Source organism: Carcharodon carcharias, chromosome 17 (genome assembly GCF_017639515.1).
Source record: "Carcharodon carcharias isolate sCarCar2 chromosome 17, sCarCar2.pri, whole genome shotgun sequence".
Lineage (NCBI taxonomy): Eukaryota > Metazoa > Chordata > Chondrichthyes > Lamniformes > Lamnidae > Carcharodon > Carcharodon carcharias.
Window position 1 is genome coordinate 94,241,914 of NC_054483.1, and position 25,512 is coordinate 94,267,425.

Sequence of the window (25,512 nt, forward strand, 5' to 3'; positions counted from 1 at the left end):
ATATTATCTGGAACTGGCATGATGATGTCATGAATGCGGCCCTGATCCACTGCATCCAATAATACGTCAGCATATGCACGTAATTCTCCCATTTTTGGAGTATTATTCAGTCCAATGCCCTTTGACCAGGGTGACGAGAACCACGTGCAGGGAACCTCACATGGACATTTCTCCGCTTGTCTTCATCACCCTCGGAACTCTATTGAGTGACTATTGCCTTGACAGCATAGAAGACCAACCACATAATCCCTTGTCAGCCATGACCATTCACCGAGAAGGATGGAGGTTTGGAGTAGCAACTTGAGTGCCTCCCCACCAGCCATGCCCCTGTGAGGCATCCACCTTCGCCTCTCCCCCCCCACATGTCCCCCCCTTCATCCCTGTCTCTTATTGCAGGCAATAGCAAATAGCACAGAATGAACAGAAGCTCCAGACCTTGCTGGCATCTCAAGGCTATGAAATCCATGATTGAGGAACAAACCTGCTGCCATGTGGGCTTCACCACAGAGTGAGGATTACAACTGAGCATGGTTCTCATAAAATTTCCTCATGATTATTAGGGTATCACTTTAGTTGGCCATGTGGGCTGACCTTGAACTCCACCCACCCAAAAAGATGACCTTCCACTTCAATATATCACAGTTTTACATTGAATGCATTGCATTGCTGTGACTGAAAAGATGGTACGCATTACTTTCCAGGCACACTCCACCATCTTCCACCTTACCCTGTCAGCTACCAACTTCCATCCATCACCATTGACCAACCCAATATCACTTTTATTCTCCCTTGAATGTCCCCCCATTACCCTGGACCCTATAAGCATCTTTTCTTCCCTCATAGCCCACACCCGTTACTATCTCCATACCCACTCTAACCCTGCCCCCTTCCATTTTCCATGCCACCTTTCTTGCCTCCCTCTGTGACCCACCTGATGATACCTTCACCTGCCAGACTCACACCCTGGACCTGCCACCCGAATGCATCCCACTTCCACAGCTGGGAAGAGTGTCCTGCAGTCAGTTCTTGTTGAAAATAACAAGAATGGCATCACAAGACAGCACGAGAGAGTGGCGGAAAGATCAGAACCAGCGCAAGTGCGGGGAAGCTTTAAAAAGTGATGTCAGCATAAAGGTGAGAGCTGATTGGTGAGTAGTGAGGAAGAGTTTTCCTCCAGTTTTTTCCTCCAGTTTAAAATAGGTTAAGCTAAGGCAAGGGTTCTAGTTTTTATTTAAAGTACATAAATAATTTAACACTTTTTTACTGTACTTAACTTAAAGTAAGGCGGTTTCTTTCAACTAGAAGCATGGTAGGACAGCTTTATCCCATGTTATGTACCACTGCAGCATGAAGGAAGCCCTAGACGCTCCTTGCACTCTGATCAACCACGTGTGCAGGAAATGCCACCAGCTGCAGCTACTTGAGCTGTGAATTTTGGAGCTTGAGCAGCAGCTGGACTCACTGAGGTGCATCTGCGAGGCTGAGAGTTTCGTGAGTAGCACATTTTTAGACATGGTCACCCCACAGCTTACGGAAGCACAGACAGAGAGGAAATGGCTGACCATCAATCAGAAGAAAGGTGTCAGGCAGGTAGTCAGGAAATCCCCAGGGTGCATCTCGCTCAAGAACCGGTTTTCTGTATTGGAAAACGGTGAGAGTGATACTTCCTCTGGGGAGTGCAGCCACGCCCATGGCTCAGCTGCACAGGGGGGAGGAAAAAGGGGGGAAGAGCAATAGTTATAGGAGACTCCGATAGTAAGGGGAACAGATAGGTGTTTCAGCGGCCGTGGACGTGACTCCAGGATGGTATGTTGCCTTCCTGGTGCCAGTGTCAAAGATGTCACTGAACGGCTGCAGGGCATTCTAAAGGTGGAAGGCAAACAGACAGAGATCGTGATACATCTTGGTACCAACGACATAGATAGAAAGAGGGATGAGATCCTGCAAGCAGAATTCAGGGAGCTAGGAAACAGATTAAAAAACAGGACCTCGAAGGTAGTAATCTCTGGATTACTTCCGGTGCCACGTACTAATGAGTATAGAAATAGGAGGTTAGTCCAGATGAATGCGTGGCTGGAGAGATGGTGCAGGAGGGAGGGCTTTAGATTTCTGGGACATTGGGAAGGTTTCTGGGGGCGGTGGGACCTGTACAAGGTGGACGGGTTGCACCTGAACTGGAATGGGACCAACATCCTTGCGGGGAGTTTGCTAGTGCTGTTGGGGAGGGTTTAAACTAACTTGGCAGGGGATTGAGAGGAGGTTCAGCAGGGTGAGATGCACAACCAAAATTAGAAGAGAGAGCAAGTGAGTCTGGAAGGCATAGAAATTATAGGCCAGGTAAGGCACAAGGAGGTTTGGCAAGGTTGGATGGTATTTATTTTAATGCAAGGAGTCTGACGAGTAAGGCAGATGAGTTGAGGGCACAAATTAACACATGGAGGTATGATGTCATAGCTATAATAGAGACATGATTGAGCGAGGGGCAGGATGGCAGCTCAATATTCCAGGACATAAGGTCTTCAGGCGAGACAGGGAAGGAGATAAAAGAGGAGGGGGGTGTCACAATATTGATCAAGGAATCAATTATAGCAGTAAAAATGGGGGGTGACATCTTGGAAGTCTTCTCAAATGAAGCCATATGGGTAGAACTGAAAAACAAAAAAGGAGCAATCACATTGCTGAGAATGTACTATAGGCTCCCAAACAGTCAGAGAGAAATAGAAGAGCAGATATGTAGGCAAATTTCAGAGAAGTATAAAAATAATACGGCAGTAATAGTGGGGGATTTCAACTTCCCCAACAGTAACTGGGTTAGTCATAGTGTGATAGGTTTAGAGGGAGCGGAATTCTTAAAATGTATCCAGGAGAGCTTTTTAAGCCAATACGAAGAAGGTCCTACAAGAGAGGGTGCGGTGCTAGACTTAATTTTAGGGAATGAAGCTGGGCAATCGAGGTATCAGTGGGGGAGCATTTTGAAGATAGTGATCATAACTCTGTTAGCTTCAAGCTTGTTATAGAAAAGGACAAGGATGGGCCAGAAATCAGAGTTCTAAATTGGGGGAAGGCCAATTTTAATAAGAGCAGATATGATTTGGCCAGTGTGGACTAGGAACAGTTACTTTTAGGTGAACCTGCATCAGAGCAATAGGATTCGTTCAAGAAGGAAATAGGGAGAGTACAGGACCAACAAATTCCAGTAAAGACAAAGAGTGAGACCAACAAATCCAGGGAACCCTGGATGTTGAGGGCTATACAGGATTGGATAAAGAGAAAAAGGGAGGCTTATGGCAGATACCGAGGGCTCAAAACAGCGGAAGCCCTACAGGAGTATAGAATGTGTAGGGGGGAACAAAGAACAAGAACAAAGAAAAGTACAGCACAGGAACAGGCCCTTCGGCCCTCCAAGCCTGCGCCAATCATATTGCCCATCAACTAAGACATTTTGCACTTCCGGGGTCTGTATCCCTCTATTCCCATCCTATTCATGTATTTGTCAAGCTGCCTCTTAAACATCACTATCGTACCTGCTTCTACCACCTCCTCTGGCAGCGAATTCCAGACACTCACTACCCTCTGCGTAAAAAACTTGCCCCGCACATCTCCTTTATATTTTCTCTTCTCACCTTAAATCTATGTCCCCTAGTAATTGACTCTTCCACCCTGGGAAAAAGCTTCTGACTATCTACTCTGTCCATGTAACTCATAACTTTGTAAACTTCTATCAAGTCGCCCCTCAATCTCCATCGCTCTAGTGAGAACAATCCGAGTTTCTCCAACCTCTCCTCATAGCTAATAACCTCCAGACCAGGCAGCATCCTGGTAACTCTCCTCTGCACCCTCTCCAATGCCTCCATATCCTTCTGGTAATGTGGTGACCAGAATTGCACGCAATATTCCAAGTGTTGCCTAACCAAGGTTCTATACAGCTGCAGCATGACTTCCCAGCTTTTATACTCAATACCCCTGCCAATGAAGGCAAGCATGCCATATGCCTTCCTGACTACTTTATCCACCTGTGTTGCCACTTTCAGTGACCTGTGGACCTGTACACCCAGATCCCTCTGCCCGTTGATGCACTTAAGGGTTCTGCCATTTATTGTATAATTCCTGCCTGTATTAGGCCTTCCAAAATGCATTACCTCGCATTTGTCCAGATTAAACTTCATCTGCCAATTCTCTGCCCAAGTCTCCAACCAATCTATATCCCGTTGTATCCTTTGATAATCCCCTTCACTATCTGCAACTACTCCAACCTCAGTGTCATCTGCAAACTTACTCATTAGCCCAGTTACATTTTCCTCCAAATCATTTATGTATACTACAAACAGCAAAGGTCCCTGCGAAACTCCACTTGTCACAGCTCTCCGTTCAGAAAAGCACCCTTCCACTGCTACCCTCTGTCTTCTATGACCAAGCCAATTCTGTATCCATTTTGCCAGCTCACCTCTGATCCCGTGTGATTTTACCTTCTGTACCAGTCTGCCATGAGGGACCTTGTCAAAGGCCTTACTGAAATCCATGAATATAACATCCATTGCCCTTCCATCGTCGATCATCTTTGTTACTTACAAAACAATGCTGCCTCTCACTAATATGCCCATTTGCTTCCAAATGGTAGTAAATCCTATCACGAAGAATCTTCTGCAATAATTTCCCTACCACTGAAGTAAGGCTCACTGGCCTGTAATTTCCTGGATTATCCCTGCTACCCTTCTTAAACAATGGAACAACATTGGCCATTCTCCAGTCCTCTGGGACCTCACCCATAGCCAGTGAGGATACAAAGATTTCTGTCAAGGCCCCAGCAATCTCCTCCCTTGCCTCCCTCAGTACTCTGGGGTAGATCCCATCTGCCCTGGGGACTTATCCGCCTTAGTATTCTTCAAGATGCCTAACACCAATTTTTTGATCTCAATATGATCCAGGCTATCTACACACTCTTCCCTAGACAAATCCGCTAAGTCCTTCTCTTTGGTGAATACTGATGAGAAATATTCATTTAGTATCTCTCCCATTTCTTCTGGCTCCACACACAGATTCCCACCTCTGTCCCTAAGTGGGCCTACCCTTTCCCTGGCTACCCTCTTGCTTTTTACATATGTATAAAAGGCCTTGGGATTTTCCTTAATCCTGGTTGCCAGTGACTTTTCATGACTCCTTTTAGCCCTCCTGACTCCTTGCTTAAGTTTCTTTCTACTTTCTTTGTATTCTCCATGGGCTTCATCTGTTCCCAGCCTTCTAGCCCTTACAAATGCTTCCCTTTTCTTTTTGACTAATCTGAAAGGTCATGTCTGAACTTAAAAAGGAAATTAGGAGAGCAAAAAGGAGGCATGAAAAAGCATTGGCAGGTAAAATAAAGGAATATCCAAAGTTATTTTACAAGTACATTAAGAGTAAAAGGATAACTAAGGAAAGATTAGGGCCCATTGAGGACCATAGTGGTAATTTGTGTGTGGAGCCGGAAGGTGGAGGTAGGGTTCTAAATGAATACTTTGTGTCAGTGTTCACAAGTGAGAGGGATGACGTGGGTATGGAAATCAGGCAGAAGGACTATGATATAATTAAAGAAATTAGCATAGAAAGGGAGGAGGTCCTAGGTGGCCTGGCAAACTTAAAAATAGATAAATCTCCAGGCCCGGATGAAATATATCCCAGGCTGTTGAGTGAGGCAAGGGAGGAGATAGCAGGGGCGCTGGCAATAATTTTCAATACCTCTCTGGCCACAGGAGAGGCGCAGGAGGACTGGAGGACATCCAATGTGGAGCCGTTATTCAAGAAGGGATAAACCAGGGACCTATAGGCCAGTCAGTCTAACCTTAGTTGTGGGGAAACTATTAGAAGCAATTCTGAGGGACAGAATTAATCTACACTTGGAGAGGCAGGGATTAATCAAGGACAGTCAGCATGGTTTTGTTAAGAGGAGGTCATGTCTGACCAATTTGATTGAATTTTTTGAACAGGTGACCAGGTGTGTAGATGAGGGCAATGCATTTGACGTAGTCTACTTTGACTTCAGCAAGGCTTTTGATAAGGTCCTGCATGGGACACTGATAACGAAGGTAAGAGCTCATAGAATCCAAAACAATTTGGCAAATTAGATCTAGAATTGGCTGAGTGGCAAGAAGTAGAGGGTGATGATCGAGGGGTGTTCTTGTTACTGGATGCCTGTGTCCAGTGGGGTTCCACAGGGATCGGTGTTGGTTCCCTTGCTGTTTGTGGTACATATTAAACGCTTTAGACTTGAATGCAGGATGGTTGATCAGTAAGTTCGCAGATGACATGAAAATTGGTGGGGTGGTAAATAGTGAGGAGGATAGCCTTAAATTACAGGAGGATACAGACGGGCTGGTCAGATGGGCTGATCAGTGGCAAATGGAAGTTAATTCGGATAAGTGTGAGGTGATGCACTTGGGCAGGACAAACAAGGCACGGGAATACACAGTGAACAGTAGGACCCTGGGAATTACCAAGGATCACAGGGACCTTGGTGTACATGTCCATCGGTCCCTTAAGGTAGCAGGACAGGTAGATAAGGTGGTTAAGAAGGCATATGGGATACTTGCTTTTATTAGCCGAGGCATAGAATATAAGAGCAGGGAGGTTATGCTGGAACCGTATAAATGCTGGTTAGGCCACAGCTGAGTATTGCGTGCAGTTCTGGAATCCGCATTATAGAAAGGATGTGATTGCACTAGAGAGAGTGCAGAGGAGATTTACTAGAATGTTGCCTGGGCTGGAGAGTTTTAGTTATGAGGAGAGATTGGATGGACTGGGGTTATTTTCCCTGGAGCAGAGGAGATTGACGGGGGGCATGATTGAGGTGTATAAAACAATGAGGGGCATAGAAAGGGTAGACAGGAAGGAACTTTTCCCCTTGGTGGAGGGATCAATAACCAGGGGGCATAGATTTAAGGTAAAGGTCAGGAGGTTTAGAGGGGATGTGAGGGAGAATGTTTTCACCCAGAGGGTGGTGGGAATCTGGTACTCACTGCCTGAAAGGGTAGTAGAAGCAGAAACCCTCATAACATTTAAGAAGTATTTGGATGTGCAATTGCGATGCCATGGCATACAAGGCTATGGGCCTAGTGCTGGAAAATGGGAATAGAATAGTTAGGTGCTTGTTTGACCGGCGCAGACTCGATGGGCTGAAGGGCCTTTTTCTGTGCTGTAGACCTCCATGACTCTATGACTTCCCCCTCTGACTGTGACTGTGCCTCCTACCACCGGTACCCTGAGTTCGTCCCAGGACCCCACCATCGATTTCACCGAGCTTGCCGTCTATCACACTCTCAACCTATCCAAGCAACAACCCAACCTTCCATGACACACCCCCCACCCTTCCATTACACACACCCCACCTTCCCCGAGACCCCCCAACTTCCCCGGACAACCCACCCCACCTTACCTGGACTCCTTCCCTCACCTTCCCCGGACACCCTTCCCCACCTTCACCATGCACCTCCCTCATCTGTCACAAACCACCCCCCACCCCAGCACCTTCCCTGGATACCCCCCTGTCTTCTGTGAACATATCCACCCTCCTTCCCCAGACACATCTCCCCAACATTCCCCATAAACCTGCTCCCCTGCCCAGCCTTGGAGCTGTCTTGATAAATGCACCCGAATTACAATTCTCTTAAAGGTAGGCGAAAAAAGTGTCTACATACCTTGAGGTCATTGAGGAAGTGAAGCTCACCAGATGCACACCAGCCATGTACAATTGGGATACAGACCCTTCTAATTATCCGCTAGTGGGCGGTTAATTTGGAGAGGGAACGTGATTCCAGCAAGTTTTGCTTTTAATGAGCATTCATGAGATGCAGATCAATGCAAATGTGATTCCTGACAGATCAGTGGGAAAGTCGAGCGCTTTTAACCCACTATCAAAGTCGGGAGAACAAAATTCCAAATGTATTTTTTGATGGTGGAAAGCTAACTTTTCCCATTAGACCAAATTTTATTCCCCTGCCCGCCAGGATTCCCGCTGCCAGCAGTGGCAGAAAATTCTGCCCAAAATAAAAATTTGTCAAAAGGAAGAAAGATGATGTCGATATGAAGTGCACGCAGATTTTTAGCATATTACCTATTGATTTCTTATAACAAATTCACACCATGGCCAGAATTTTCAGCTCGGCGAGCAGGGGTATAAAATGACATGTGTTGACGTCAGGCATGCGTCCCGACGTCACCCCGTGTCACTTAGATTTTCAGTTTGGTGGACACGCACCTGAGTCGGCTGCACGCCCACCGAACTGTCAAAAGCCTATTAAGGTCATTTAAAAATTAATTCAACCAATAAACTGAGCTGCCCATCCAACCTTCAGGTTGGCGAGCAGGCGAAGAGCCCAGGCGGCCTTCGCATTTTTCATGGAACCTCATCCACAGGCGGGATGAGGTTCCATGAAATGTTTATAAATTGAATAAAAATTTTTTTAAAAATTCATTGACATTGCCCCAGCTCATGTGACACTGCCACATGAGAGGACATGTCTTAAATTTTTTTATTTTCTTTTATTTAGCTTTTTAAAACTTAAACTAATCTCCCTGAGGCAGCTCTGTGCCTCAGGGAGATTTCTGCGCTCTTTCACGTGTATGTACGAAAGAGCGCAGGCTCCAACTTAGGGAACCCCCCCTCCCCACACAGGGACCACTGAGCGCTTCCAGGCGCGCGTCACGCTGGGCGGGCCTTAAATGCCCTGCCCACGTAAAATGGTGGAGTTGTCCCAGTCAGGAGCGCCAATTGGGTTCGTGCCCACTCCCACCCGCCGCCGCACAACCCCCGCCCCCGACGGAGGGAGAATTCTCCCCGTGGTATATCTGAGAATATAATTACTGTCTTACAGACTCTCATGTCTTTCTTTTTATGCTCATTTTCCTTCTCTTTCCCCTTAAATCTTCTTTCCCCTTAAATCTTCTTTTTGTTTCTTTGTATTCTGCAACTCATCCCCCATGCTTAATTGCTTCTTCCAAGGAGGTTGATGGGAGGTCAGAGAGCTCCTCATCCCCAATCAGTTTTTCTCCTCCCTGCACCCTTACATCTTCCCTTTCTTCAATATGGGGCAGAGTTTTCCCAAATTTTCACTAAGTGCGGTTGCGGGTTTTCACACCGTATCATCCTGAACCTGCCTCATTATTTATGCACTCACGGGAAACACATCATTTCCACAGCTGGCTTTTGCCCACCCACCATCACCTCGCCGCTGCATCACACTGGACGCCATGTTTAAAGTCCAGCCACAAGCATACATCTCAGTGCTTCCAGACTACCATTGCTGCACAGAAGACATGGCTGAAACTGAAGAAGACTGCAGCTCCCAGGTTCAGCGATGCATCTCTCGAAAGAATTTTGGATGCCATGGAGGCCCGCCGGGAAGTCCTCTACCTCCACTCTGGCCGCAGGATGGGTGGCAACAGCACTAACCCAGCTTGGGAGGTGGTGGTCAGTGCCAGAGACATGCAAAAGAGGACAGCCACCCAAAGCTACAAAAAGATGAATGATCTCCTCTGTTCTGCCAGGGTAAGTCATCTCATCACACAACTCACAATCACAAACCCATCACACAGCCACAGGGCCCACACTCACTGCTGGTTCAAGGGACATCACCATTCACTCTCTCACACTCAGCGTCATTGTCCTCATCCCATCCGTGGGACCACTCAACACCCACGTTGGCCAGGCAGGCTTGCCATCTGGCCTGGCAGGAGTTCTGCTTATACTTTCTCTACCTCTACCATGCAGGCAAAGCTGGCACACAACAAGAGAGGTCACAGACCGGTGGCAGAATGCCCGAAATCAAGTCCTCACGGCCTTTGAAAATGGAGCCATCCAGCTGGTTGGCGAGGATCTGAATCACTCCTGTGCTGACAACGATGTCGGCGCTCCTCTACCAAGTGAGGATCCAGCAGTGCAACATCCATCAGACAACTATGCTGTGAGTAATGTGTCCTGTTTCACAGGGCACTGCCATGCACTAATTATCTCTCCTTCCTTTCGCAGGCACATCTGCCAAACAGCTGACAGAGTCCATGATCTAGAGCCTCCAATCAAGCTCCAAAGAAACCTCTGAAGAGGAAGTTGGAGGCACCTTCCCTGAAGTCCCATCACAGTGCTCACCCTCACCCTCCATGAGGGCAGAGACACACACCTCGGTGGGACCTAACTTTAGAGCAGCCCCGGGATCACAATCTGGTGAGCACATCAAACTGTCTGATCCAATGCAGGCGGCGGCAGGGACTTCCCAGGTGTCCGCACTCAGAGGACTGCTGGAGGCCAGAACGTTGCTGAGTCCAAGTTAGATGATAAACCTCTGGACTCGGTCATGTCATAGTTACTAGAACTGCAAAGGCAAGCTCAGGAACATCAGGAAGGGATATCCGCTGCACTCCTCAGATTGCAAGGCACAATGGAGGAGTCAGTCCGCCTTCACTCTGAGGTGATAGTGCCAACATGCCAATGCACTGACGTCAACACTGGTAGGATGGCGGCAGCCATGGAGACCTTGGTCCAGGACTTCACTCCTGCACTGCTGCATGGGCTCAACTCTATCACTGATGCCATAGTTGGCCTCCATGAGAGGGGTGCTGGGCAGCTCGATCTCACTCCAGCTACCCCTGCTTCTCAAGGACTCTGGCTGGGGCCTTCAAGCATCCATAGGGAGGAGGACCTGCAGGTACATACTTCAGGCCCATCCATTCAGGTGGCTCCGAGTGTGTGCAGCCCATCTGACTCCCCTCTTCCTGTGACCTCAGCAGCTCTAACTCCACAGGCCAAGGAGGGTGCCACTGCCACACGGCAGGACCCTGAAAGCAGGCCGGGGCCCTCCAAGTCTTGGCCCCCCAGAGGATTCCCGCCAAAGTCATCACAGACAGGGTGCCACAGTCAGCAGGCTGCCTCCACCTTTGCTGGCTGTTCACTATTGTCAACAAACTCTCCAGTATGTCTCCCTACCTATGGCTCCTTGTTCTGATGAGCAGCGTTATTGTCACTCAGATGTGAAACCTTTCTGCACAAAATAAAGGCAGGTGTCTCAGTCCAGGGCCTCTTCCCTGTGCTCTGTGCAGCCTTCAAACCACAGTGATGGTCCGGCCTCACACTCCCTGGAGTCAGTAGTAATGCCTGCACCTTGGCAGTGCTTGTCATTCCTGCCAGAATGTAGTGAGCAGGCACCACAAAGTTCTCTCATTCCCTCAGTGTGCTCTCAGCACCTTTATGGAGGAGCTGCCCCCCCCATCTCTTCAGCATCTGTGACCACTGATGCTGTGCTCCAGCTCCTCAAGAGCTCAGGTGCTGAAGGCAGACAAAGCATTAGATGCTTCTAAAGTTTCACGGCTGCGTCTCTATGACATGACCCTGATCATGCAGCACAAGTGAGCTGCCCTTGGCCAGACAGGAGTCAGACATTCTCAGCGGCTATGTGAAGATTTATGGAGTATCTTCACTGCATGTCGTTATCATCCTCCTGCAATCGAGTGACTATTAGGGCCTCCACCACGTCTCCATGACAGGAGCACTATCACAGAGGGTATTTGCGGTGCCATAAGCCAAACTGGAGTCAAACGTTCACAAATGCGATGTGAGGAACTATGGGGTCACCTTACTGCATGTCATCATCATCCTCCATAAATCTGGCAGGGATGAAGGCCTCCCGGGCGCACCTGCATCATTTAGCCAGTGCGAGGGCCTCATTTCTATCATCGTCCCCTCCGAGGACCTCCTCAACCTCATCCCTGTCAGTGTCCTCCTCATTGGAGGAGACATACAGCTCCTCCATCTCCTCCTCAGCCAGCTCGTCTCCCCTTGGAGTGCCAGGCTGTAAAGGGTGCAACAGACAATGATGATGCTTGACACCCTCTACAAACTATATTGCAGGGCTCCCGCAGACTGATACAAGCACTGGAACCTCATCTTCAGCATCCCGATGGTCTGCTCCACCAAGGTGCGAGCTGCAGTATGAGTCTCATCATACCGTTGTTCTACTGCAGTCTGAGGCCACCGCAGAGGTGTCATCAGTCATGGCTTCTGCGGGTAGCCCTTGTCCCCAAGAAGCCATCCCTGCAGCCTCTGTGAACTCTGAAAGACTCCAGGGATCTGTGACCGACTGAGGATGTAGGCGTTGTGCGCACCCCCTGCAAACTGTGTGCACACCTGTAGGATGCGTTTCTGGTGGTCACACACCAGCTGCACATTCAGCCAATGGAAGCCCTTGCGGTTGATGTAGTCCACTGTGTTTTGTGACAAAGATCCGAGGCCACATGAGTGCAGTCAATCGCACCCTGCACCTGTGGGAAACCCGAGGTCTGGACGTATCCAATCGCTCTTGCATCCTAGCTGTCCTGGTCCCAGACAAAATGCACAAAGTTATGTACCCTCGTGAAGATGGCATCTGTGACCTCATGGATGCATTTGTAGGTGGAGGCTTGAGAGATCCCACCGAGGTCACCTGTGGACCCCTGAAAGGAGCCACTGGCATAGAAATTGAGCATCGCAGTCACTTTCTCAGCCACTGGAAGTGGGTTCCCTCCATGTCCCCGTGGCACAAAATCCTACAGTAAATGGCATATGTGAGCGACCAGTTCCCTAGACATGTGCTGTGTTTGGTGACATTGGTTCTCGGTCATCTGCAGGAATAAAGGTGGCGTCTCTATACCTTGGGTGTCACGAGGTGCCGACTTGCAACTGCTAGCTGTGGCTCTTGGCGGCATGTGAGGGAGTTCCTGAGGTTGCTACTCCTGCCTCTGCATAGCCAGGAGCCTCAGTCGCTCTCTCCTCTCTTCTTCACACTCTGTAGGCCATCAGGCATACAACTAGTCACCAGGCTCCATGATCCTGATGTACTCCTCCTGCAGGATGAAAGAGAGATACACATGGTTAGTATAGGTGTACTCAGAATCTGTCCTGGTTAAGCGTGATGGCCCCCGGCACCCCTGAATCCTGCAAAGTAACAGGCGACCCTGGTGAGCTCTGCAGAACACTGCTGTGCACTCACCTCCAGTTCACCCAAAGTGCAGGCTGCCAAGTGCATGTTGCCTCTATGCTGTTGTGAAACACATTGGATAATCCAGGGAGGGCAAGAGCCCGGTGGGATGACCTGATAATGATATGCTGATGTATTATAATGAGGTTCCCAATGACTGATGGCAGGAAATGTTGCCCACCATCGGCGGGCTGAGCGGACAATCACGGCCTGCCTTCCTGCCATATTGCGCCATATTGTCCGTACATGCCACCTATCACGCCCACCACCAGCGTCCATAGTTTTGTTTTCTTTCAACTTGTTTATTTTAAAAAGAATGGAATCAAATTAGAGAGCTAGATGTTGTGCTACCCAGGAGGTTTGAATGTGGGGGGCCTTCGCTGCAAAATCAAGTTGTTGTCTTCCCACTGCCAAACTGTGTGAGATTTTACTGGGGCGGGGGTAGGCGTCAGGTGGCCTGCCTGTCCTTGGACCGTTTCAGGCCCTTAAGTAGCCAATGAATGGCCATTTAAGGGCCTCATCCCCCCACCATCAGTATTTTAGCCAGCGTGGTGGGGAGGCCCACACCATGCAGGAAGCCCAGCAGCTTTAGCTGTGTGTGCTTGTGTCAGTCAAAGTTGGGGTAGCCTCATTTCAGGGCTCCCTGGGCCCATCAGAGGCACCCTTCCCAGGTCATTTACCACCCCCCAGCTCTCCTTTTGGCCCTCCCCCCTGGCCTCTTGAACCCAGTCCCCACACCCACCTCATCACCATCGCTGAGCTCACCAACCTCAGATTTACTTGCACTCCTCAGCATTGGTGACTGCCTGTAGTCTCAGCAGTGGCCACCGTTCCTGGTGGCACTGCTAGGACTATAGAGCTGCTGGCCAATCAGATTGGCTAGTAGCTCTTTAAGGCAGGACTCTGTCCTGAGAAAGTTGCTCCTGGCATTAAATTACTATAGGGAAGTCATTGGGATTGTGGATGGGCTCTCCTCCACTTTTTATCTGCGGGGAAGGAGAACACAGTCCCCTGTAAAATTCAGCCCAGCATGTGAAAAGAAACTTTGATTCTGCATTTCTTTTTATTTGTCTTTGCTCTCACTTTCTTCCCTCTTTCATGTCTTGAACAGGCACATGAATTGGAAATTGGATAGCAAAATAAATCTTTATAATTACCATACTTACATCAAGAATTGAGGTTCCGAACAGTACAAAAGCATTCACTTGCATGTACAAGAAATAGTTACAAAGAAGGATTGCATGGTCCTCTTTACCTCCAAGTATCAGATTAAGAAATTGCTGAAGGAAAACAAAAAGAATTGAAGCTATTATTTGTCATTCTTGAACTTAATGTGTTCATAGCTATTACTAAAGTGCAAGTTGCTAACACTTAAAATTCCTACACTTTTGGATATTGATAGCTTGTACCTGAAGAACAAATGGCCTTGAACAAATAACAAAGATTTATACAGTACAGCATATGTACAGCCTTATTGTGAAAACATCATTGGGTTCCTACCATTACTCCTCATATGTTATATATTAAGTAACAGTTATGAACAGTATTAAATAATGTTTTTCCTCTTAAAATATGTAACATTTATATCTAGTGTTCTACTTGCCTGTGATGTCAGCCAAATATTGCAGGAATCTGAAAAACCTAGGTTATCTGGAAGGTATGGAATCAAGGACACAAATCTAGCTATGAGATTCTAAAATGGGAAAAAGATTATATATGTGTTGGCAATATTTCATATAATACAAAGATTAATTGTTTTTGTAAGGACTAATGTAACTATCCATTTATTTTGATAGCTGCCAAAGGATTTTCATTGTATTGTTAATTTAGGAGTTAATAAATAAATATAGTAAATTTCGTCAGAGCAATTAATGTAAGATAGTGATCATGATGATAAACTCAACATATTTTACAAAAACTTAATAATTTCCAAAATGAGTAAACATATGAGTTAACAATTACTCAGATGAGAGTTATAAACTGGCAGGAGGAAAGGATGAGATGAGTGGGAAGGTGGGGAGTGAAGAAAATCAGGCCAGATGAAGTTTTGGCACTTTTGAATATTTCAACATGGCTATCTCATAATTTTACTCCTGCATTTTTTGTCACCAATGCACAAGTAGGTGTGGTGCACATCCTTCAATTTGACTTCAAAGATGGAATTTGAAGGAATTAGGATTTTGTACAAAGATATGACAAAATTTAAAAATGGACTCAGGATGCTTAAAGGCTTCATCTGATTTAACAACGCATCACTTAAAGTATTGCTGGGCGCACGGCAAAGTCAGAAGGAGCTAATCTTCCTAGCAATAGAAGGAAGAAACATCCTACTGTCACTGTGAAGATGTAGTTGGAGGTGGCTGACGAGATTAGTAGCTGAAACACTGTGTCAGATTCCTTAGTCCAGCGCAGATGTGCTTTGATGACCTGGTCAGGAGAGTACAGGTGCAGATTCATCTATATGCTATAGTGTAAAGCAGGCCCTCTCATTTTGTCTTGTCAAGTGTACTCCATCTCATCACTCTTCACACACACTTAAGATTAAAGGATACTTGTTTACTTTTATGAATTTCCTTACATTCCCATTTATCCATCCACCACTGTCACTCACACCATTCCTTATGCAATGTGATGCATATGCCTGACAGTCACCTTCACCAGATGCACTGCATCCATTGTGTGATCACATGCCCGTACAGGCCAGTTCTTCCCCATTCAAGAAGGCATAAAACAGAACAGAAAGGGAGCAAACTAGAGGTGGCCCAGCACAGATTATGCAGCTGATGGCTGCAAGGGAAAAGCAGTGAAGATCAATGGTGTCTCTGCATTCCTGAACATCCAACGCTGGGTCTCCACAGCTGTCTGGTGAAGAATTAGATACCTCTGACATGTATCTCATACAAGATTCGGTAATGTTGACTTAATTTCAGCAACAAGTGAAAAATGATAAGCATAATTATGCTGATGGCTTTTGCTACATTACCAACGCCAGGTCATATCCATTTCTTTGCTCCTCCAGCAACTTCACAAAGAGCAACATTCTGTCAATGTTCATGACAGTGATTCCTCAGAAGATCTGATTCCTTCTGAAGGAGTATCATAACAGGCAGAGTCAACACAGTTTTATGAAAGCGAAATTGTGTTTGACAAATCTATTAGACTTTTTTGATTGTGTAACTAGAAAGGTAGTAAAGGAGGGACCAGTGAATGTAGTATATTTGTATTTTCAGGAGACATTCAATAATGTGCAACACAGCAGGTGATTAGGTCATATTGGATTGGAGGTAATATATTAGCATGGATTGAGGATTGCTTAACAGAACACAAAATCTAGGAAAAAACAGATCAATTTTGGAACGGCAGGGTTCAACTAATGGAGAGGTTTTTCCTCATGTCAGTGTTGCTTCTTTTGCCAATCATCTTAATCACTTTCCCCCTGGATATTGAACTTTCCATAAATGGGAACAGTTTCATGCTATCAACCTATTAAGACAGAGATTTATAGATTTTTGGGGACTAAGGGAACCAAGGGATATGGATATAGAATGGGAAAGTAGAGTTGAAGTCAGTCACAATCTCATTGAATGGCGGAGCAGACTCAAACAGGCCATATGACCAACTTCTGCACGTATTGGCAGAAGTTTCTGAGCCTGTTGGCATCGTGGCAGGCATGATCAGACAATATGGCAGGAAGGCCAAAAATTGGTTTCACGGTGTAGCCAGTTCACAATTTTCCACTTCTCCACACATTGGGAACTTCATTTTAATACATCTCATTATAAGCCTTGCTTGCTGGAATCATACCCCCATGCTGGATCATCGGACATGTCGGCGTGTTGAACATAATTGATGTGCGCCTGGCAAGCTGCACTTCACTCCGGACTTTGAGGCTTGTTTGCCTACCTTGCATTGGACAGCACTCATGAACATCAGCACAGGCTTCACAGTCATCACCACATCATTTTTAGGGGGGCTCATGGGCAGGTCTCTACTTACGAGACCAGCCGTAAGGTGGGGATGATTTTTCAATGGTTGCAGGGCTATGGCTGGCTTGGGGAAAGGGGAGAAATGGCCTCAGGCAAGGGAAGGGACTGCAGGGCTAAGGCATTATTGGGGAAGGGGTTGCCCCAGGGTGTGTGTGGGGACACATGTTGATCTGTGCAAGTGGCCTCAAGAGGGTGAGGCCACTCAAGGATGCAGTCCCCAGAGGAAATGAAACCAGATGGAGTTGTGAGGGTGTACCTTGAGCCAGCAGTGAATGAGATGCCAGTGAATGTGTGATGGGCTTGTGAGTGTGTGAGTTTAAAGTGATGAGATGGTTGCCTTACCCTGGTGGCACAGATGAGATCATTCATCCTCTTTCTGCACTGGATAGCGAGCCTCTTCTGTATAGTGTTGGCCCCAACTACCACTGACACTGCCTCCCAAGCTGGAATGGTGACATTGATGGACCTCCTGTGGCCACAGTAGGAGTAAAGGACATCACGGCCAGCTCCAATAGTGTTCAGAAAGCATCACAGGGATGCATCAATGAATTTGGGGGCTGCAATCTTCTTGCCTTTCGGGGCCTTGTCCTCTGTGCAGCAGTTCTGGGCCAGAAGCACTGAGAGGTGTGCGAGTGACTGCACTTTAAGGACTGAATCTTCTGGCTGACGTGTGGGTGGTGGAGCCCGCACGTCAGCACTTAAAATGTCGCGCGAGCTTCCCGACGTCACTGCGGGGCATCGCGATGTTTTGGTCGGCGGGCGCGCTATGCAGTGCGACGCGTGCCCGCCATTGTTAAGGCCATTAATTGACCAGGATTTTGAGGGGCCCGTGCAAACTTTGGCTCGGCGCACGGGCCCAATGGGCAGATGGGTAAGTGATTTTTTCACAAACCTCATCCAGTGGCAGGATGAAGTTTGATTTCAGTTTTAAAAAAGTTTACTAAAGTTTTTGTGTACTTCATTAACATGTCCCCTCTCGTGTGACATTTTCACATGAGGGGGACATGTTAATGATTTTTATATTTTTCTACTTTTGAACTTTCACCACAGCCTCAGGGAGATGTGCACTCTTTTGCATGCGTGCGCAAAAGAGTGCACTCCCACAGTTGGGGATTCCACCCTGCCTGCACAGGAAGGACATAGCACTTTCTGTCAGGCGGGCCTTAATTGGTCAGCCCACGTAAAATGGCAGCGGGGCCTGCCACCAAGTCAGTCGCGCCCGCCCACCCATCAAGGGCAAAATTCTGCCCTAAATGTGGCACCCGGCGTGAGGAAGCGAAGAGGTGATGACACAGTAGGTGAATCGGCGGCCACCTACCAGCAAATAGGCATGTTTCCCAGGAATGCATGACTAATGAGGCAGGACTGGGACGAAATAAAAACAAAAAACTGCGGATGCTGGAAATCCAAAACAAAAACAGAATTACCTGGAAAAACTCAGCAGGTCTGGCAGCTTCGGCGGAGAAGAAAAGAGTTGACGTTTCGAGTCCTCATGACCCTTCCACAGAACTGACTGGGACGATACGGTGTGAAAACCCGCATTGTGGCCAGCGGGTGAAATGTCCCTTTTCCTGTCCACTAGCGCACTTAATGCAAATCTGAGATGATTCCTCCCTTTATCTTTTGTGATTATGTTCTTCTGATGTACCATACTACCAGGCACCTGTACGAATTCTCACACTTCAGCGGGCCTTCTGAGATAATGGCTTGAGTTTTCACCTAGTGACTCACAGTTCACAAGTGAGCATGAGCAGATACTGGTGGCAGGTGCCGTTGTGGACATTCCACAATGGTGTGCACATGCCTCTTGTGAGGGAATTGGTCTTGCAGGGTTTGTGGGTTTTTCAGGCAGATGCAGAAAACTACAACACCAAGCATTCCCTGGAGTTCTGATGCATGCACAAGGACAATCTACTCAAGTGGACACAAAAACTCAATCACGGGACCGGGGTTGTATGGCACAAAAACAAGCCCATATGGCAGGTCAGTTAAGAGAAAAAAGAGGTGATGAAGAAGAGGTTCAGCTCAATGCAGCTGAAGTGCTGCCATTGGCTCTGTGCAGCTGAGAGATCAGAGAAGCTCTGGGGCCATTGGTAGTCCCTGCAGCTGAGACTTGGGGCTCAGGAAAGTCCAAGAGCAGTATTTGCTCAGTGCAGCTGGGGAGATTGAAGCTCAGTGAAGCTGGCAGTTGGGGCAAAGGCCCATGAGCAGTGAGGTTCTGCTTAGAGCAGCTAGAAGCTAGGATTGTGCTGATGATTAGATGCTGGTACGCTGCCTTGTGAATCCAGTGAGACTCAGTCTCATGAGAAGAAATTGAGTAATGGAGAGGTGAGCAGTCATTGGGGTAGTTTGAGTTAGAACAGTTGTTGAGAGAAATTAGAAGCTATATTGTCAAAACAAAGGAGTTGAAATTCCTTGTGAGGAAGACAGAGTTTTAAAGAATTGTTGTGACTTACAGTAATGCCTGACACCTAGGTGGGTTGCTGCCAAATTCAGGGTCTGCTATTTAATGTCAGATTGTGGTGTGTTCAACCACAGTTTGCCTGTTAATTCATGTTTACCTTATATTAATTCCATATGTTAGAGTATAAGATAGATAGCATTGACTGTTTGCTTTGTTGACTCTTGTATGGTAAAAAATTTCTTCTGTTTGTTGGAAACCATGAAATCTTGTGGCTGTATTCTCTTAATAGGCACACCGGAGATCAAATTTTGTCTACTTCAAACGCTGGTTACTAGTCCCTAGCCGGATCGAAGCAAAATTTAGGGGTCTAGCCTGGCATTGTAACACTTTCCAAGCTCTACTCAGTTGGACACAGATGGTGAACTGCAAGGATCATCGATGAAAAGGAGAATTATTGAGGGGCAGCAGCAAATCTGCAATGTACAGGAAGACCTGTCACACACATCGTCTACAATAGAAGAGACTGTATGAGACCAGTTCAAACATTTGGTGATTTGATGATCAGGCCATTGCAAGAATGTCTGTCATGGAGAGAGTGGCCACGCTGTGGAACTTCAATTGCACCTATCAAATCAGTCCATGCAGGCCATAACTGCAGACATGGTAATTTTGGACGCCAGCATGTCTTTCACCTTAAACTGAATGACAGAAATCTTGTTCATGGCTTTCCAGAGCCTCACTGATCTACTCTGCTCAGCAGAGAGATAGTAGTAATGTGCTGCTGGCAAAAGAGATGGATGATGGCAAAAGGGACACTCAAGTTCTATCTGCAGTCAACACAATCCCACGTCACAGTCAAGTGCTCAAGTGCAGGTGAAAGGATCTTTAATCGGGTCCTAACTGGCTCCTACACCCAAAGGTAATTAGTCAAGAACATCTCAATCGTCAGAGCAGGCAACTGAGCAACATGCCTCTGCCTATTTCTGCTTAATCTACAGTGGTTGCAACATAAAGGAGCAATAGGCAAAGGAAGAAGAAAAATATTTTAATTCACCACAGGTAGACATATATGTTTGTTGCTAAAATGTTGCATCATTAAGTTTCCTTTTGCTATCACCCCACATAAAACTTATTAATTTATATCACTTCCTAGAGTTGCCAATTCTTGCATACTAATTGTCAATTTAACTTTTCAGTTGCGTAGTGATGAATCTGAAGACAAGAATTGATTAAATCAATTAGAGGGCACACAATGGATATATAGTTGGTTACAGGACTGCATTGGGTGAGTGTTGAGGGTAGGTTACAGGGAATGTGATGTAATAGATACTTTCATCCAGTGTGAGTGACTAACTAACTTTGAGATACTAGGGATCCTGAGCAGCAATGTGGGCAGCTGTTGTGGCCTTGGATGCATCATCTTTATCTTCCTCCTCTTAATCCTTGTCTTTTTCATGGGAATTATCATCAAATGTTGACTGATGAGTGCCTTGTTCCCGTTCCAGTTCTATTCCTCTCTGCTGCACAACGTTGTGTAGAATGCAACATACCATAATCATTCTAGAAATACTAACTGACAAGTGTTAAAGGTGCCTTTATATCTGTATAGGCAGCTGATGCACATCTGAGAATTCCAGTGGCTTGCTTGATGACACGTCATTGTACCGCTTTTGGCGTTCATTAGTGGGGTTCCGCACAGATATTACAGCCAGGTTTGAAGGGTATATCCTAACAGTTACCCAAAATCAGTTTGTGGATAAAAATGGGTTAGGGATCTTGGACTACTGTAGGTTGAAAGTATTATGACAGTGCCCAGGTAATCTGACGCACAATCTTTTCTTGTGGTGGCACACCGGCTGCACGTTGATGTAAAATATCTCTTAGAGTTGATAAATAATCCTGGTTGATCTGGTGGTTCATGAATTGTCACATATATACAATCAATGACAAACTGTGGAACGCGCACCAGAGGTGTGCCCTGGAAGGAATTAAAAGCAAAAAATATGAAGCAAGTGGTGACTTTCACAGCAACTGGCAATGCATGACCATCAGATCCAGCAGGAAGTAACTCTTCCAGGAAGCTGCAATGTCTGTGACCGCCTATCAAGCCACTGTAAGCCTCAAGAATCATTGCTCTTCAGAGAGGTCAAGGAAGCTGAGCTTCTGTCTGCACACTTTGGTAGGTCGGCAGTGCCTCCTGAAAACTCGACCCCTCTGTTGCTCGATTACTGTTGTAACCCTCTCTGTTGTTCACTACTCTCATCACAGCTTGACCTTGATGCTTTGGATGGCAACTGTTTTCCTTGTCTGTGATCTACCTAAAACTGCCATGATATCATCCATCCTGAAGTTTTATGCATTGTGATGGAATCCATGGTTGCAAAGCTTGTATTTTTTGAGATGGACTCTGACTGAAAAGGGAAATTGAAAAGAGAAATGAAGAAAGGAAACTGACCCTCCCAGTTTGTAAGGAAACTAAAACTGAAATTGCAGTTGGAAACCAAAACTTCTAGGAAGAATGAAACTGAATGAAACAGATCAATCCAAGCACAGAAGTTGATGAGTCTGGTTGTACAAGACAGGCAAGCTGACAAATACAGAGGCTAGATCCAGAAGGTAAGAATAAGCAAGGTACAATAGCTACAGCTATTTCTATTATTTGAAGATAACATTGGTGTATCTGTGCCATCCAGACCAAGTTCAGGAGGTTCTGCAGACGTGTGTCTGTGGAACTTGGGTTGGTTGTAATTTACTGTTGCCTGGGAATCAGGTTACATCCTAGAAGAGGAGCTGAAATTCTTTGTGTAGAAGGCAAAGTTTTGAAGGACTTTGCGAGTTAATTTTATGGCCTATATGCTGAGGAAACTGCTGAGTCAGATCTGTTTAGCTGAACTGTCATTTCATATGTAATTTAAAATTTTTAATTGACCACAATTTGCCTGTTAATTCTTGTTTAACTAATGTTGACTTTGGGTTTTAGAATAAACGTGATTAACACAGATAGCGGCCTGAATTTTACCCTCGGGGTGCGCCTGAAGTCGGTGTGGCCGGAAGTGGATGTAAAACCCACTCCTGGCCGAGTTCAGGCTATGAAATGACCTTACACTGCGTGGACAATTAAGGCCAGCGTGAAACACAACTGCCAGATATGTTTTCCGTGTGCGGGGGTGGGAACACGTCGGGCTCCTCATCAAATGGGGACCCGGTGGTGTGTTCAAAAGAATGAAAGCGACAACTCTCTGACAGGAGTTGTGGGGGAGGCTGAGAGAGCTGTTTGGAAGCAATCCAACAAATGTCCTGGTGTGCAGTCATGGCCTCAGCACCTGGTGGTCATGGAAGGCGAGAGGGCAAGTCGGTGGGAACTCTGCCCCCCCTCCCGCCTTTCTCAGATGAGTGCCTGGGGGTGCTGGTCAATGAGGTCAGTGCCAGGAAGCGTATCCTAATGTCCAGGGATGGCAAGAGAAGCCGCCTCACCTGACCAAGAAGGCCTGCACAGAGATGGCTGCCCAGGTCAGTGGGCACGATGTGGTGTGCCGCACATGGCTTCAGTGCTGCAAAAGGTTCAATGATCTGCTGCGGTCAGCAAGGTTAAGTGCAGAAATGACATGGATCTGTGCAGAGAACTTTTGTCAGGTGCCCGTTGCTCAAAACATTCAGGGATCTAAGAGTGTATGCGAACTGACACTTAAGCCTGCCCTACCAAGGCTTGGATGTCAGCACGACTGGCCTCAGTGCATTGCAGGGCGAGATATGCCACAGTGATACGGCCTGCCGAATGCCCTCGAGGAGAGTGGGTGGGACCAGGAAAGGACCTTCAGGGAGGCGGAGCTATAATGAGGCTATTTTTCCCTGTCAGGAGAAGAGGAGTCATAACGCCGTGGACCACCACAGAATGGGTGGAGGAGTGCCAAATCTGTGCATCCTCATGAAGCATGAAGGCAATGCACTGAAGCTGGAATGCCACCAGCCAGCTCGCTTCTCAGATCACGATGGGGCAGGGGTCTCAAATGAAGGTAAGAGTGCAGGTGACAGATGCATGTGTGGTGGGTACTGGAAACATAAAAGGCTCCTCTCATCAGAAACTGAACAGTCATAGCCAGAATCCATTGAAGCTCCAATTCAGATGGCACCATGCAGCTGGTCTCAAATGTCTCCTCAGCCTGCCTAGCATGCATAATGAACTTTGATAATTGAATGTACTGATCTTTTGCCTTCTTCCTGCAGATGTGCCATCCACAGGAGCCACCATCAACCCTGAGGACCCCCCATTGAGCTGAGAGGAAGACATCACACTTGCACCAGTGTCACACCATCTCTCTGAACCAGGCACCAGCGCAAATACTCACACATTGGTGGGCATTAGTTATTCAGCTCCGTAGTTAATGCACACTGGTGAGGACACATTACACTTGCATGAGGAGCTGGCAAGAGGCATAGAGGTCCCAGGGAGCAGACAGTGGAAGCACAACTGGAGACCAGGATGATGTTGCATCTGAAGCAGATGATGAGACTCTGGAGTCGCCCGTTGGGCAGCAGATGCTGGATGTCCAGCGGGATGAATGGGGAGAACTGGCAGAGATTCATGAGGGTCTATATGCCATGATCTCCGTCATGGAGGCGTCCATGCATAGCATGAGTTCTGAATTGACCCTTAACAATGAGCGCACACCTCCTCCATTTAGAGAGTGGCGGCTCTCATGGAGAGGCAGCTTCAGGGGCAGACTCAGGGGTTCTTGGGGTTGCACTTGGACCTGCAAGCCCTCACACAGGCAGTGACCTCAGGAATTCATTGCCAGTGTGAGGGATGAATGAGGCACCTAGTCAGCCTGCTATGTCCCCATCCATCAATGGTGAGCAGGGAGGTGCAAAATCACCTCTCACTGGCAGACGAGCTGCCTGTCATCTCTATGGCTTTTTCTCAGGGCGCTCTGGAAAAGGACACCAGCTCCTCCACCCCTCTGCCAGTGTCCATTGCACCTGATGATACCACAATGACTGAGGAGTGGCCAGCCATGGGGCTGGAAGTACCCTCCAGCTGGAGCCCGCTCAGGCTCTGGCGGCCAGAGGATGATCGCTAAGGTCATCAAGACCACCAGGTCAACAGGCTACGTCCAACGCCACTGTCAGTGAGGGGGAGGGCACCAAGACACAGCACCCGCAGACGTAAGTTGAAGGCACCTTAGCACTACAGGGGCATGTCACGGGTGACATTTTTGCATTAATTATTTTGACTCTTGTGTTAAGGATGGACGCTTTATTTGCTCTTTGTTCATTCATGTGAAGTAACGTAAACATTTATTTGACTTAAATGGGCTGAGTTGGTTGGATGGTATGAATAGGTGCCAGATACAGCATAGACTTGTAAAAGTGTGCCATTGTGTGGTGCTGACGTACTCATTTACTGATTGTTAGCAAAGGAGACAGCGCCATTGGCTTGAAGAGGCATCGATGCCTTGGTTGCCTGGTAGAAGGTTTGCTGGATCAAAGCATCCCCGGTATCCCTGCCTCCATGATGGTTCCTGTCCTCTGCCTCCAGGTCCTCACCCTGTGCCTCCCCAGGCTCTTCCTCTGTGCCATCACTTGAGTCAGCCTCCATGGTTTGTGGAGTTGCCTTGCTTTCTTCAGCCTCCAGTGGGTTCCCCCTTGCCAGAGCCAGGTTGTGCAGGACGCAGCATGCGATGACTATGAGGGAGACACACTCTGGAGGATACTGCAATGCTCCCCCTGACTGGTCTAGGCATCTGAAGCACATCGTCAGCAGCCCAATGGTCCTTTCCACCACTGCCCTTGTGGAGGTATGACTCCTGCTGTATCTTTCTTCGGCCTCAGTTCTTGGGTAACAGATTGGGGTCATCAGCCACCTCATCAAGGGATAGCCCTTGTCACCCAGGAACCATCCATCCACTCGTGCAGGAGTCACAAACAGCCTTGGTACCTTTGAGTGCCTCAAGACGTAAGCATCACGTGAGCTCCCAGGATAACAGGTGCAAACTTGGAGAACCTGTGTCTTGTGGTCACAGATGATCTGAACATTCATTGAGTGGAACCCCTTTCTGTTTATGAAAGCTCCAGGCTCACCTGCTGGTGCCTTGATGGCCACTTTAGTGCAATCCATTACACCCCTGGACACGGGGGAACCCAGCCATCG

The 25,512-nt window shown here is 47.3% G+C and overlaps 1 protein-coding gene across 1 annotated transcript in view; it reads right to left on the minus strand.

Moving 5' to 3' along the window:
• Nucleotides 1–25,512, minus strand: part of LOC121289681 (protein CC2D2B-like) — a 365,202-nt gene that overhangs the window by 124,804 nt on the left and 214,886 nt on the right. Inside the window, exons 37-38 of the mRNA XM_041209305.1 lie at nt 14,578–14,667; nt 14,141–14,254 (exon numbers count right to left, since the gene is read on the minus strand). Coding sequence (XP_041065239.1) covers nt 14,141–14,254; nt 14,578–14,667 — 204 coding nt within the window. The remainder of the gene's footprint in view (nt 1–14,140; nt 14,255–14,577; nt 14,668–25,512) is intronic.